Genomic DNA, 14310 nt, shown 5'->3' with positions numbered 1-14310 from the left:
CAATGAATACGGTGGACAGTGATCAAGGAGAAGTTCAGGGGCTGGAGAGATGGCTCAGTGGTTAAGAGTGCTGCCTGCTCTTCCAAGGTTCTGAGTTCAATTCCCAGCAACCACATGGTGGCTCACAACCATCTATAATGTGATCTGGCGCCCTCTTCTGGCCTGCAGCTGTACATGCAGGCAGAGCACTGTATACATAATAAATAAATAAATCTTAAAAAAAAAAAAAAAAGGAGTTCAACCTTGGGCCACCATGGGCACATTCATGTCTGCACACACAGAACATTTCTTTATATATGTCTGTATAAATATATATAGGGCCACACTGGAAGGTAAAGGGGATTGGAGTGGGAAGAGATGTAAACTGATGTTCATCTCCTCCTCTGGACTCTACTTGTGCTTATGGATGAGGTGTGTCGTCCTGGGTTCTGTGGCAGGTTGTCTGAGCCCGTGCACACGCACAGGGGTGTGGTGATGGTTACAGATGTTTGCTGATGACTCTATCTGAACATTAGAGGATGACTGGCTTCCCATTTCCAGCTGAAAGAAAGAAAGCCAACTGACTATTGATTAGGTTGGGTCTTTGGGCAGGAACCAGGTTTGAGGTAGACCATGTGTTAAACAGTGCTAACTAGACTGAGTGGTAAAGTGTGTCAGTTATGCTGCCTTTTTTTTTTTTTTTTAAAGATCCATTTATTTATTATGTACACAGCACTCTGCCTGCATGTATACGTACAGGCCAGAAGAGGGCAGCAGATCACATCATATCACACCATACAGCCATCTGTAATGGGATCTGATGCCCTCTTCTGGTGTGCAGGCATATATGTAGATAGAGCACTCACACACACACACACAAAAATAAATAAATCTTAAAAGAAAGTATAAAGTGCATAAGCAATTAGGTAAGCTTGTGGCGAAGCTGACCAAGCCACGTAAGTTAGGAGATATAAGTATCTAAATTTTCTATATTCCATTTAAATTTTATTTATTTATATTTAATATAGTTTTCCCTTTTCATTATTTTTGTTTTTTGTTTTGCTTGGTTTTTTTTTTTTTTTTTTGAGACAAGGTTTCTCTGTGTAGCCTTAGCTGTTCTGAACTCACTTTGGCCTCAAACTCACAGTGATCCACCTGCCTCTGCTTCCTGATCGCTGGGATTACAGGCGTGTGCCACCGCGCCTGGCTCCCTTGTCATTTTGTGAGGTAATGCCTTCTGTGTTTCTGAAGTGTCCATTGGACCCTGATGCCTCAGCAGGCCTGTCACTGATTTCCTTTAGGATGCTGTGAACACAGAGATGAGTGAGATGGTAGTCCTGCTGCTGATGCCAAAGCTTCTGAGGCTTTGAGGATAGGATTGTCTCTTCTGCCAGAGAACCTCAGAGATGGCTCTCAGAGATGGCAGGATATGGCTTTGTTGCCTGAATGTCTCTGCCGATGGACACCCTTTTGCTGCTTATCGCTGATGTCACTTTAATATTTTGGTTTCTTGACTGTCTCTCCCATGGGACTTGCCTAAGATCACAAATCGCCCCTATAAGCAGCACGTCCCTTGTCTGCCACTACCCTATGGACTGATACACTTGTGTAGACACCACCAATAAAGACTGCTGACCTTCAGGGCTGGAGGAGGCCCCACTGGAGACAAGAGCTGCCCTGAGGATAGATGGTAAATAGGTATGGCCAAGTGGCCAGAGTCCATCGCAGCCATCCTCCTGCTTCAGCCTCCTAAGCGATGGGATTACAAGTATTTATCAGCTTATTGGGGGCACCTTTCCAGTTCACCAGATGTCTCTGCTTACCTTTTCGACCAGAATCTTCAGTAACGGAGGCTAAAAGAATGATCTTGGGAAAGCACCTCACCTACATACACTTCACGGATTGCTGTTCCTGAGTTCCAAGTGAGGCAGCTAGGATATAGCCTGATTTCTTCTCCAGGTCACGCCAGAAGAGACAAAGTCCTGACATGCGTCCACCAAACTTCCAGATCAGCTTCCAAACCGGTCTCAATGGCAGGTCTGTTCAGTGACAGCCTTGTCAAACTGCCTACACCATTCTCAGGGGAGACAAAAGGGCTGACCCTTGCTGTCCTAAAGGGAGAGGTCAGAGACCACTCCCCACAGGGGCTTTCCCCAGCTCCTCAACCTGGGAAATAGAAAGAAAACTCCGAGCTCTGAGGACTGTGTCCTGGTCACCTGCAGGAGAATGCAATGCCAGCCATATTGACTCCAGATACCAGTGTTTGTGCTATAGGCCCGTCTTCTGCAGAGCGCTTCCTACACATGAAGCTTGAACCCAAACACTGATGTGGACTCTAGATGAAGGCTGCCAGGGGGCTTTTCTGCAGGCAACCACCTAGTTAGAAAAGTCAGTATGGACTGAGCTGTGTATCCTGGCAGTTCTTTCATCTGCCTTGCGCACTGGGGTCTCCAAGATGATTCAACCTGTATTCCTTTTCCGAATGGGCATGTATATGATTTTTTTAAAAAGTCCACAAAGAGGGTTGGAGAGATGGCTCAGCAGTTAAGAGCACTGTCTGGGGGCTGGAGAAGATGGCTCAGAGGTTAAGAGCACACTGTCTGCTCTTCCAGAGGTCCTGAGTTCAATTCCCAGCAACCACATGGTGGTTCACAACCATCTACAATGAGATCTGGTGTCCTCTTCTGGCATGCAGACATACATGCAGGCAGAATACTGGATACATAATAAATAAATCTTAAAAAAAAAAAAAAAGCACTGTCTGATCTTCCAGAGGTCCTGAGTTCAATTCTCAGCAACCATATGGTGGCTCACAACCATCTACAATGAGATCTGGTACCTTCTTCTGGTGTGCATGAAGACAGAGCACATAAAATAAATGAATACACAAATCTTAAAAGAAAGAAAGAAAGAAAGAAAACCAACAAAACCCCACCAAGCTGCAGAGTTGGGTCAGAGGTTAAGAACATTTGCAGAGGACCCGGATTTAGTTCCTAGCACCTATATGGTGGTTCACAACCATCAATAACTCCAGTTCCATAGGACCCAAAAGCCCTCTTCTGACCTCCCTGGGCACTGGACACGCACTTGGCACACAGATACACATGCAGGCATAAAGAACAACAACGAAACGTCCACAAAGTGTGGTGGTGAACGCCTTTAATCCCAGCACGTAGGAGGTAGAGGCAGGTGGATTGCTGTACATTGGAGGGTAGCCTGGTCTTACATGGTAAGGCCCTGTCTCAAAAAAAAAAAAAAAAAAAAAAATTCCTGGGTCCTGCTACATCCACGAACAGGCAGTCCTCACCACGTCATCAAGCTGATGAGACCTGGCGTGGGCAGAGACCTGACAACACAGGGCGGAAGGGAGCAGCCATTAACACTAATGAAGCAGGCAGCCTGAAAGCTTTTTACTCTGAAGCTGTGTGCCCACCCTGGGAACATTGTGTTCTGCTCCCTTGGTTTCCAGGAACCTTAGGAGGAAAGGGGTTTGGGGACAGGAATAAGAGTAGGGGTCTTTAAAGAAGGGAAAGAGGAGGTCGAGGCAGGAGGGCTTGGTTTCAGCTGGAAGGACTGTTTTGACCTCTCTTCCAAAGAAACCTTGGGTCTAGTTTTTCACTCCACTCCTGCCCGGTGATACTCAACTGCCTCTCTTTGGTGCCCTCAACCAACATTCCTGGAAACAAAGGAAACAGTACGCCATATACTCTAAGTGAACCTCTGTGGAGCCAGAAATTAAATTAAGGCCATAGGGCCGCCTGCCTTATTACTGCTAATAGTTCTAGCCTGACCCATGCCTAGGTTCTGGTCTTATGGAAATTTGGGGGCCTGAACACCTGATCTTGTTCCCAAAGTTTAATTGGCTCCTGGCTGCCTCATGCCAAATTGGAGATAGAACGCCCAAAGGTACAGAGGTTTTAGGGAGAAAGCCTGAATTGTGCCCCCTTTCCCCCTGCCCCCCTCCCATTTTCCAGGGAGGCCCCTCCCTCATAAGGGAGGGGTCATGTGCTGGCCCTTTATTAGACAGTGCTATATAAGCTCAGGGCACGAGTGGGCAGGAACTCTCTAGGCAAGGATCAAGAAACAAAGGTAAGCGCAAAGACTTGTACAGGAACCCCAACTTTCTGGGCATCTCGCTCTCAGCATCGGTAGGGTACTCTAAGGATGAGGAGACTAAATGGGGGGCGTTTTCCTGCTGAGCCAGGCCATGCTGACTATAATGCTGCTGAGTTGTGTCCTGCTGCTGGCCCTGCCTCCCACACTGGGGGTCCAGATGGGCGTGGCTCCACTGGAAAGCATCAGGAGGCCTGGCCAAGCCCTGTTCCCAGAGTTCCCAGGTGAGTATGGTCAGGTTGGGGATGTGTGGGGCGAGGACAATTCCTGGCCACAAACCTGCCTGCCTGGGCTAAGCCCTCTTTCCTACCCCTTACTCCCCATCCCAACCTTGGGAGGTGGGTACTTGGTGCATGTCGGGTGTGGCCCTCACATCCTCTGCCCCAGGTCAAAGTCTGAAGGGCCTGAAGAAGACAACTGCAGCTGGAGCAGAAGAAGGCCTGCTGCAGAAGGCAGAAGCTTTGGCAGAGGTAACTGCTCAGGGGAAGGGTGCATCAGAAACCATCACCTCCCCCTCTTCTGGACTGCCCACCGTGTGCAGAACCGCAGGCCATCCTTGTCCCACACTCCACGGCCATCCTACTTTGATCAGGGTGGAAGAGTTTCCTGAACCTGAGGTCAGACGTTTTTGTTTTTGTTTTGTTTCTTTTTACTCCCCTACGAATGCAGGTGCTAGATCCACAGAACCGCGATTCTCGTTCTCCGCGTCGCTGTGTAAGGCTGCACGAGTCCTGCCTGGGACAGCAGGTGCCTTGCTGCGACCCGTGCGCCACGTGCTACTGCCGCTTCTTCAATGCCTTTTGCTACTGCCGCAAGCTGGGGACTGCCACGAACCTCTGCAGCCGCACCTAACCAACGGAGGTTGGGGCAAAGGCAGGGGACGCGAATAAAGGATGGGACCAATCCTAAAGCTGTGGTTATTTCGAATGTGGCTGTCGAAGGGTGGTTGGGCTCACCGAAGGGTAGGGGGTGTCGTCATGCCGGAACTACACACACAACCTCGGGGTCTAGGCTGTACCATCGTCTGAGCCCCGTATGCAGGCGATTTTAAGGCACCAGGCCCCTTCGGGGAAAGCAGGAGGCCACACGCCGGTCCTAGGGAATCTAATGCAACAAATGCAGGGAAAGCGGGAGTAAGCACGGTTTACCGGGTGTAAAGTCTAGTTAGTGGATAAACATTGGCTCCAAACCCCTCCCCTCCTTGGACCTCAGATTCCATCTGGTAAGAGACAGCGTCGGCAGCTTAAGGAACAGCACACACGCTCACCTTTATTTTGGTTGGCCCCAACAGAGCCAGACAGAAGCGCCTGACCCGGGAAAACTAAACTAAGGGCCCCCGCTCAAATCCTGAGGGTATTAGCACCACCACGCGGTCGACTTCCAACATCGACGTCGCCTTGCCCTCCGCTGGGCGCCGAGGGCCCGCCTTTCCTTAGTGCGCAGGCGTCCAGGGACTCCCGAACAACGCCTGCGCGCCAGGCTACCCGGAAGCTGGATGCATTTAAGAGCCAGCCCTGTTGTGGTCACGTGAGACGCTGTGCGTCACCTGACGCACTTGACAGCCCGCTGCGGGCGCCGCGTCAGCTGATCTCGGAGTCGAGTTGCGTGCGGGCTGATCGGGGCTCTCTGGTCCCGCAGTCCCCGCTGCCCCCGCCGCAGCCATGTCGTCCTTCCCGGAGCTTTATTTCAACGTGGACAATGGCTACTTGGAGGGATTAGTGCGGGGCCTGAAGGCCGGGGTGCTCAGCCAGGCGGACTATCTCAACCTGGTGCAGTGCGAGACGCTCGAGGGTGAGCTCCGAGGGTCGGGGCTGTTTAAGGGACCTTGAAAGGCCTCCCCGAGTCGGGAATCGGGAAATGGAGGGTCTTGAAAGGGCCTGCGAGGCCTCTGGGAATCCGCGAGCGGGTGGCGGGCATGTCAAAAAGGAGCGGTGGCTCGTCGCGGGGCCCAGACATAAACAAGACATTAAGAACCGCAGTGGTTTGCCACTGCTTGGGTTGCCTCTAACCCCGTTAGAGCTAGTCCTGTAATTTAGAAGGACGGGGTCTCTGTGGATTGGTTAGCTGGCGCGAGGTGTGTGCCTACAAGCCTCTTCACTCTGGCCCAACCCTGGGCCTTGTTGGGTGGCAATGCATGGGGAAGTTAGGAGGAAAAGCCTCTCCCCTCCCCTCCCCTCCCCCATTGTCTTTGGAATCATTGTGTCTTGGTGTTGATCTGAGGGTTGAGCCTCCCAGGGGAATTGCTAAGCCAGTTTAGCGAGAGGGGTTCCGCCCAACTCTGTACCTTTGGCTGTGCAGTATCTTCAAAATGGACTGTTTGGGAAAGCAAGAGGTGGCCCTGGTAAATCTGAAGTTCACGCACAAGTGTTTGGCTCCAACCCCATTCACTCAACCAACCCCCAGCGAGAGGCAATGCCTGTTGGGGCACCAGTTTCTTACACAAGAGTGACAGAGCTGAGTTCCCCTTTCTTTTCTTTTTTAGATTTTATTTACTTATGTATAGAGTCTTCTGTCTTCCTGTACATCCGCATGAAAGAAGAGGGCATCAGATCCCACCATAGCCAGATGGTGGTGGCGTACGCCTTTAATCCCAGCACTCGGGAGGCAGAGGCAGGTGCATCTCTGAGTTCGAGGCCAGCCTGGTCTACAGAGTGAGTCCAGGACAGCCAAGGCTAAATAGAGAAACCCTGTCTCGGAAAAACAAAACAAACAAGCAAAAAATCCCACTGTAGATGGTTGTAAACCATGTGGTTTCTGGGAATTGAATTCAGGGCCTCTGGAAGAACAAGTAGTGCTCTTAACCTCTGAACCATCTCTCCAGCTTGAGTTCCCTTTTCTTTCTTTCTTTTTTTTTTTTTTTAATTTGTTAAAAATTTATGTGCATTGGTGTAAGGGTGTCTTATCCCTTGGAATTGGAGTTACAGACAGTTGTGAGCTGCCATGTGGGTGCTTGGAATTGAACCCGAGTCCTTTGGAAGAGCAGACACTGCTCTTAAACCACTGAGCCACCTCTCCCGCCCAAGTTCCCCTTTCTTAACACAGATCTAAAGCAGCAGTTCTCAACCTGTGGGGACCCCTTTTTGGGAATCACAGTGTTCACCTGAGACCATCAGAAAACATAGATGTTTACGATTCATAACAGTAGCAAAGTTACAGTTAGGAAGCAGCAATGAAAATAATTTTATAGTTGGAGGTCACCACAACTTGAGGTGTATTAAAAGGGTTGCAGTTTTAATGAAGGTTGAGACCCACTGATGTAAAGCGAGAAGATTTTCAGGCCCAGCTGTAGCAGTTGTACTAAGTTAGAGATGTCCCTAATTCCAGAACCTTCTATCCTGGTGGTAGTGAAGGATAGAGAGCTCCCTGAGGCCTAAATGATTCCTTTGAAGAAAGGTACTTATAGCTGGAGGAGGCTTGGTGATTCACCCGGTGTGGAAAGTTCTCCATCAAATACTTCTGAGGTTAAGTTGAGCTCGTTCATTTACTGTTTACCTTGAAAACTAGACCTGTCAAGTGAAATGTAATGTTAAAATAGGAAAACTTAGTGAAGTTAAAGTGCAGAAGATTTTATGATCTTAATGTTAAACATGCAAGAAAAATTATTCACCTTTCTTTTTTTTTTTTTTTTTTTTTGGTTTTTCGAGACAGGGTTTCTCTGTGTAGCCTTGGCTGTCCTGGACTCACTTTGTAGACCAGGCTGGCCTCGAACTCACAGCGATCTGCCTGCCTCTGCCTCCCGAGTGCTGGGATTAAAGGCGTGCGCCACCACGCCCGGCTATTCACCTTTATTATGTGAGTAGAAGTGGGGAAAGAGAGGATACTTGAAGACGCTGCGATGTGGGAGCTGGCCGCAAATGTTAGTTTGACTTCACTGCGGGAGAGTAGACATAGGGAGGCTGCCTGGGGGCAGGACCTAAAACTAGGTACCACTTAGTGTGAGTTCTGTGTATTGACTAGAACTTAAGGAAGATTTTTTTCCCCCCCTGTTACAAAGATGTTTAGTTTAGCCGGGCGTGGTGGCGCTCGCCTTTAATCCCAGCACTTGGGAGGCAGAGGCAGGCGGATCGCTGTGAGTTCGAGGCCAGCCTGGTCTACAAAGTGAGTTCAGGATGGCCAAGGCTACACAGAGAAACCCTGTCCTGAAAAACAAAACAAAACAAACAAACAAAAAAAACCAACAACAACAAAAAAAAAAGCAAAAAAAACCCAAAGATGTTTAGTTTTCTTTGAGGAAAATCCTTATTTGGGTAAAGCTAAAGGTGAACACTGTTACCTTTTCTGGCTTCTCTTCTGGCTTTCCTTGTTCCTGCTGCTGCCTGCTCCCTTGTGGAATTTCTGGGATCCTGTGTTCCCGTCTTTCCAGCACACACTCCATCATTGACAACAACCATCCTAGGGCATTCTTCCTGCTGAGCTCTTTAGCAGTGGGCCCCCTTGTGGCACATCACCCAGGCCTGTAAGGTAGTATTTAGGGATCCCTTCCTCCCCTTTCCACATGGGACACCCCAGCACTGGGTGCACAGAGGTAACAGGACTTCAGAGTCAAGCAAGGTTGAGTCTCAACCTCCCAATTACTGGATTGTTGTAGACAAATCGCTTAACTTCTTGGACATAGAATTCTTCACCTGGCATATAAGTAGCATCTGCCTCAAAGACTGTGAGATGGCCATGATGCTACTTAGCCCAGCACCCAAACCCAGTAAGCACTAAGAAAAAGTCAGCACCCAAGTAAACATTAGCTTATATTGTCTATTACTTAACTTGCTGTTCCCTCTGCTTCTCTCTTTGCTCATTAAGTACTGCCCCACTACCACCCCTCACACACACTGATTTAAGCCTTGTAGGTACATGACAAGGGGTCTAACCACCAGACTCTAGCTCCAGCTCTCTTTTACTTTGTGTTCAGAGACATGGTCTTCCTAAGTTACCCTGGCTTGTTTGTGCTCTGTAGCTTAGGCTGACTTTGCTATTGTTACCCTCCTTATAGCCTCCTAAATAAGCTAGAATTGTTTTTGTTTTTGCTTTTAATTCTGTGTGGACATGTGTGTGTGAGTTTGGGTACCCTTGGAGGCTGGAGGAGGAATTGTAACCCCTAGAGCTGGAGTTAGCAGATGACTGTGAACCATGTAGGTGCTGGGGATTGAACCCATGTCTTCTGGAGGGCAGCCAGTGCTGGCTTAGAACTTACTATATATCCCAAGCTTGTCAGGAATCAGTAGTAATCCTCAGAGCTGGGTTTACAGGTGTGAGTTACCACACCTGACTGCCAACTTCGTCTTTGAAAAAATGGCCGTGGTTGACTAGCATGTGTCTCCTCCATTCAGTTGTAACTCCTGTGGTATTTGTCAGTTATACTTTTCTAGAAATTTCTTGACATGTGTTTGGGATCCCAGGAACTTTGAATGCTGGAGATGCTCAAGATTTTTTTCCCCCTGGGACAGGGTTATTCTGTGTATCCTTGCTGGGATTAAAGGCCTGCACCAGTAAGATCTTTAGGTATGCTCTGGCATGATACAGATTCCAAAGTAAAAGACAGGTGCAATGGTTCTGTAATCCCAGCTCAAGAAATTTGGAGAGTCATGAGTTCAAGACAGGCTTGAGATCCTAACCCTAAAAAACCCAAAACAAAACTGAAAATACATGACAAACACAGCATTTTAGCCTACCTGGATTCCAGCCCAGTAGGCTATCTGCCCTACTGACTCCCTCTCTGATAGACCTGTCTCTTTAAGGCTTTAGTGCTCCCAGCACTTGGGAGGCAGGCAGATGGCTGTGAGTTTGAGGCGAGCCTGTTCTACAGAGCAAGTCCAGGACAGCCAAGGCTACACACAGAAACTCTGTCTCAAAAAACAAAACAAAACAAAAAAGTGAGTCCAGGACAGCCAAGATTACACAGAGAAGCCATGTCTTAAAAAAACCAAAAACGAGGGCCCAGCGGCAGTGGTGGTGGTGCACGCCTTTAATCCCAGCACTCGGAAGGCAGAGGCAGGTGGATCACTGTGAGTTCCAGGCCAGCCTGGTCTACAAAGTGAGTCCAGGACAGCCAAGGCTACACAGAGAAACCCTGTCTCAAAAAACAAAAAACAAAACAAAAAACCAAAACAAAACAAAGACAAAAACAAACAAACAAAACCAAAAAAAAAAAGAAAAAGACTCTAGTGTTCGTTATTCTGTATTGTACATTGTATCTGTTTATTCAAGAGTAGGAAGAGGACTCTTGAGGGAACAGAGGAAACAGAGATGGCAGTTACAAGAGCTCTTCATGCTTCTGAGCTTTTTGTGTGTGTGTATGTGTCAAATTAATTAATTGTTAATTAATTAATACAGTATTCTGTCTGGATGTGTGCCTGCATGCCAGAAGAGGGCACCAGATCTCATTATAGATGGTTGTGAGCCACCATGTGGTTGCTAGGAATTGAACTCAGGACCTTTGGAAGAACAGACAGTGCCCTTACCCTCTGAGCCATCTCTCCAGCTCCCTTGAATTCTTTCTTAGGTTGAATCTTGTGGTAGGAGTAAAGATGTGTACATACAAGCTGTACAAAATTACTTTGAATGTATTAATCCACTGGGTTTTTGGTTTCATTGTTTTGGTCAGGGTTGTCGTAAAAACAAAGAAAACACCCTCAGTAGTTTATTATAATCAAATACGTATTTAGTGGCCTGTTGTTTTCCGCCATCTAACCCATGGCGGCCTTCTTTTCCTCTCCCTTCAGGTCTCTCCTTCCTCGTACCAGTCTCTCTTCTTTTCCTCAGAATTCATTTATTTATTCATTCTTTCTCCCTCTCTCTCTCTCTCTCTCTCTCTCTCTCTCTCTCTCTCTCTCTCCTCTCTCTCCTCTCTCCCTCCCTCCCGGGGGAATCTTAGCCACACCTTCAGCTCCTCTGCCCTGCCCAAGTGGGATGGCCTTTTATTATTCAAAAGGTAGATCACAGAGACAGCAAGCAGTAATTAACATCAAAATACATCAGACCATCCCCCAACAGTAGCCAGCCTCCATGTGGCAGCTCACAGTCATTTGCAACTCCTTTGCTAGGGAATCTGAATACCACTTCTGGCCTCTGAGGGCACTGGTCCTGCCTGTGCTTCACAGACAAAATTTCTATGTACATAAAATAACAATTTTGTTTGTTTGTTTTTTTGAGACAAGGTTTCCCTGTGTATCCCTGGCTGTCCTGGACTAACTCTATAGACCAGGCTGACCTCAAACTCACTGCGATCCACCTGCCTCTGCCTCCCAAGTGCTGGGATTAAAGGTGTGCACCACCACTGCCTAGCTTATAAAAAGTTTTAAAAGATTTTTAAAAAATAAAAAATTTTAAATGCATGTATTTAAGTATTAGGTTTATGATTGCATCAAACATACACGTATTTATTTATTTATGGTATTCTTTTTTTTTGTTTGTTTTTTTTTGGTTTTTCGAGACAGGGTTTCTCTGTGTAGCCTTGGCCATCCTGGACTCACTTTGTAGACCAGGCTGGCCTCGAACTCACAGCGATCCGCCTGCCTCTGCCTCCCGAGTGCTGGGATTAAAGGCGTGCGCCACCACGCCCGGCTATTTATGGTATTCTTGAGACAGGATTTCTCTGTGTAACAGCCCTAGGACTCTGGCCTCAGAACTCAAGCATCCTCCTGCCTCTGCCTCCAGAGTGCCAGAAGGGGGCACCAGATGGTATAGATTATTGTGAGCCACCATGTGGTTGCTGGAAATGGAACTCAGGACCACTGGAAGATCAGCCAGTGCTCTCAACCACCCAGCTATCTCTCCAGCTCCCTGGATCTTATTTCTTTTTTGAGACAGGGTTTCTCTGTGTAGCCTTGGCTGTTCTGGTCGTGCTTTGTAGACCAGGCTGGCCTTGAACTCACAGTGAACTCACACCTGCCTCTGCCTCCCAACTGCTGGGATTAAAGGCGTACGCCACCATGCCTGGCTTTGGATCTTATTTATTAAGCTTATCAGTTAAACTATTGATGCTAAAATTGTCTCTTGGTCAGTAGTTTATTAGGGTTAGCTACCAAATAGAGGTATATTGTATATGTGAGTTGTGAATGCATTTTTGTGCTCACCTGTGGTCAACATCAAGTATTATCCTCTAGCACTCTCTTGTTTTTTTGTTTTGCTTTGTTTTGTTTTGTTTTGTTTGAGAGAGAGGTTCTTTCAGTGACTGTGGGGCTGGCTAGTAGAGAGTACCAGGGATTCCCTTGCCTCTGCCTTTTCCCGGCACTGGGTTTACAGGTGTGCACTGTCATGCCTTACTTTCATGTGAGTGCTGACCTCAACTAATGATCCTTTTGTTTCACACTCCTAAGTGTGAATTACAGGTGTGTACCACCATGCCTGTTTTTTTGCATGCCTTATGTGCTTCCTGACCACCTGAGATGCCAGTGTATTTTAATCACATTACGAACATTTCTGGACCTAAAATTATAGTCAGTATTTCTTTTAGGAGACATGCTTCTGTTTATTGGAAAACATCATTTAGAGATGGCAGCCCGAGTTCTAGGGGTGGTTCTCATCCTGAGAAGGCCAGTCACAGGTGTTTCTTCACTTAGAAACTTGGGAAATACAGAAAGCAAGTAGCTTTCTGAATTATGTTGTTCAGTCTGCTTGTTTTCTTCTCCATAATGAGGGCTTCACGTGGCCTGTGGCCCAGTTGACGCTGACTTCCTCTTGTCAAGTATCAGTGAGAAGAGCCCTATGTTCTTCTTAACTCCTGTGAAGCTAAGTGGTGCTGAGGACAGTTGTTCAGAGCCAGTTCAATACTTGGTGCTGTGGTTGAAGCCTTCACGTAGGGCTCATTGCTTATATTTTAGAATACCTTCCTCCCCAATAGTTGTGCATGTGTGAGATATGGATGTGTTTATGTGGGTGTGTGCATACCTGCATGTGAGTCCTCTGCCCTTGCAAGAAGAAGTTTCTTTTCTCTTTGTGGGATGTGTGTGTGTGTGTGTGCTTCGAGACAAGGTTTCTCTGGGTAGCCCTGGCTATCCTGGAACTCAGAGATCCTCCTGCCTCTGCCTGTAAGTGCTGGGATTAATGGTGTGCACCATTACACCTGGCTCAGGTGTCTTTCTTGATTGCTGTCAACCTCAGTTTTTGAGGCAGGGTTTCTCACTGACCCTGAAACTCATCACTAACCAGCTCCAAGGATCTTTCTGTCCCACCTGCCAAGTAGTGGGTTTCAGACCCTGGGACTCCGTGCTCAGATTCTTTAGTAGGTGCTGGCGATCTAAACTCAGATCCTTGTGCCTGCACCACATTTTGCCAACTGGGCTGTCTGTACAACCTCTCAAGAGTACTTTGATTTCTCTTTGGTCTGGTGTAATTTTTTTCATACTTCCCTCTATAGTTTAGCATTATTTCATAAGAGATAGTCTGGGGTGAAGAAACACTGAAAATCTAGGCTGGGCTGGGCTAGTCAGTTTTATGAAACTGAAGGTGCAAATGTTGATGTTGTCTTTCATTATCACAAGTTATTTGGCATTTATTAGGTGTGGGATGGCTAGGAATGTGGCTGGAAAGTTAAACAGAGACCATCAGCTCTTGAAAGATTGAAAAGCCAGAGGACTTTGCCTTGCGTTCAGAGTATAGGAGAGTAAAACTATTAGACTTGACTTTTAAAGGTAACTGCAGTTGGAAAGTAGAGAGGCTTCTTTAGAAGAGAAAGCACAATATGTAGTTTTCTGTTCTTGTGTTTGTTTGTTTTGTCGAGACAGGGTTTCTCTGTGTAGCCCTGGCTGTTCTGGACTCACTTTGTAGACCAGGCTGGCCTCGAACTCACAGCAATCCATCTGCCTTTGCCTATAGAGTGTTGGGACTAAAGGTGTGCGCCACCATCACCCGGCTATATAGTTTTCTTTTTTATTTTATTTTATTTTATTTTATTTTTTTGGTTTTTCGAGACAGGGTTTCCTCTGTGTAGCCTTGGCCATCCTGGACTCACTTTGTAGACCAGTCTGGCCTGGAACTCACAGCGATCCGCCTGCCTCCGCCTCCCGAGTGCTGGGATTAAAGGCGTGCGCCACCACGCCCGGCTAGTTTTCTTTTTTAAAGATGTATTTTATTATTTTATGTGTATGAGTGTTTTGTTTGAATGTATGTTTGTGCATTATGTGTGTACCTGGTGCCTTTGGAGGTCAGAAGACAGTGATTGTGGTCTGTCATGTGGATGCTGGGATTGAACCTGTGTCCCCTTCAAGAGCAAAAGGTACTCTT

General features: G+C 47.3%; 2 protein-coding genes across 2 annotated transcripts in view; both read left to right on the top strand.

Annotated features, from left to right (window-relative positions):
- Positions 1-4186: 4186 nt before the first annotated feature.
- Agrp (agouti related neuropeptide) lies at positions 4187-4991 on the top strand. The gene is made up of 3 exons (XM_051169152.1): positions 4187-4316; positions 4480-4562; positions 4762-4991. The coding sequence occupies exons 1-3, from the start codon at positions 4187-4189 to the stop codon at positions 4942-4944; spliced, it is 396 nt and encodes a 131-aa protein (XP_051025109.1). The 3' UTR covers positions 4945-4991.
- A 642-nt stretch (positions 4992-5633) lies between these two features.
- The window catches only part of Atp6v0d1 (ATPase H+ transporting V0 subunit d1), a 42497-nt gene continuing 33820 nt past the window's right edge, over positions 5634-14310 (top strand). Inside the window, exon 1 of the mRNA XM_051168524.1 lies at positions 5634-5883. Within this exon, the coding sequence (XP_051024481.1) occupies positions 5754-5883 (130 nt within the window). The 5' untranslated portion in view covers positions 5634-5753. The remainder of the gene's footprint in view (positions 5884-14310) is intronic.

The sequence above is a fragment of the Acomys russatus genome, chromosome 26 (assembly GCF_903995435.1).
Source record: "Acomys russatus chromosome 26, mAcoRus1.1, whole genome shotgun sequence".
Lineage (NCBI taxonomy): Eukaryota > Metazoa > Chordata > Mammalia > Rodentia > Muridae > Acomys > Acomys russatus.
This window is presented reverse-complemented; position numbering and strand designations above follow the sequence as displayed.

What these genes read in the sequence shown, in the direction of transcription:
- Agrp (XM_051169152.1), top strand. Translation starts at nt 4,187, where the DNA reads ATGCTGACTATAATGCTGCTGAGTTGTGTCCTGCTGCTGGCCCTGCCT. An exon ending in CCTGTTCCCAGAGTTCCCAG is followed by an intron (nt 4,317 to 4,479) that starts GTGAGTATGGTC and finishes CCTCTGCCCCAG; the next exon opens with GTCAAAGTCTGAAGGGCCTG. An exon ending in AGGCAGAAGCTTTGGCAGAG is followed by an intron (nt 4,563 to 4,761) that starts GTAACTGCTCAG and finishes CTACGAATGCAG; the next exon opens with GTGCTAGATCCACAGAACCG.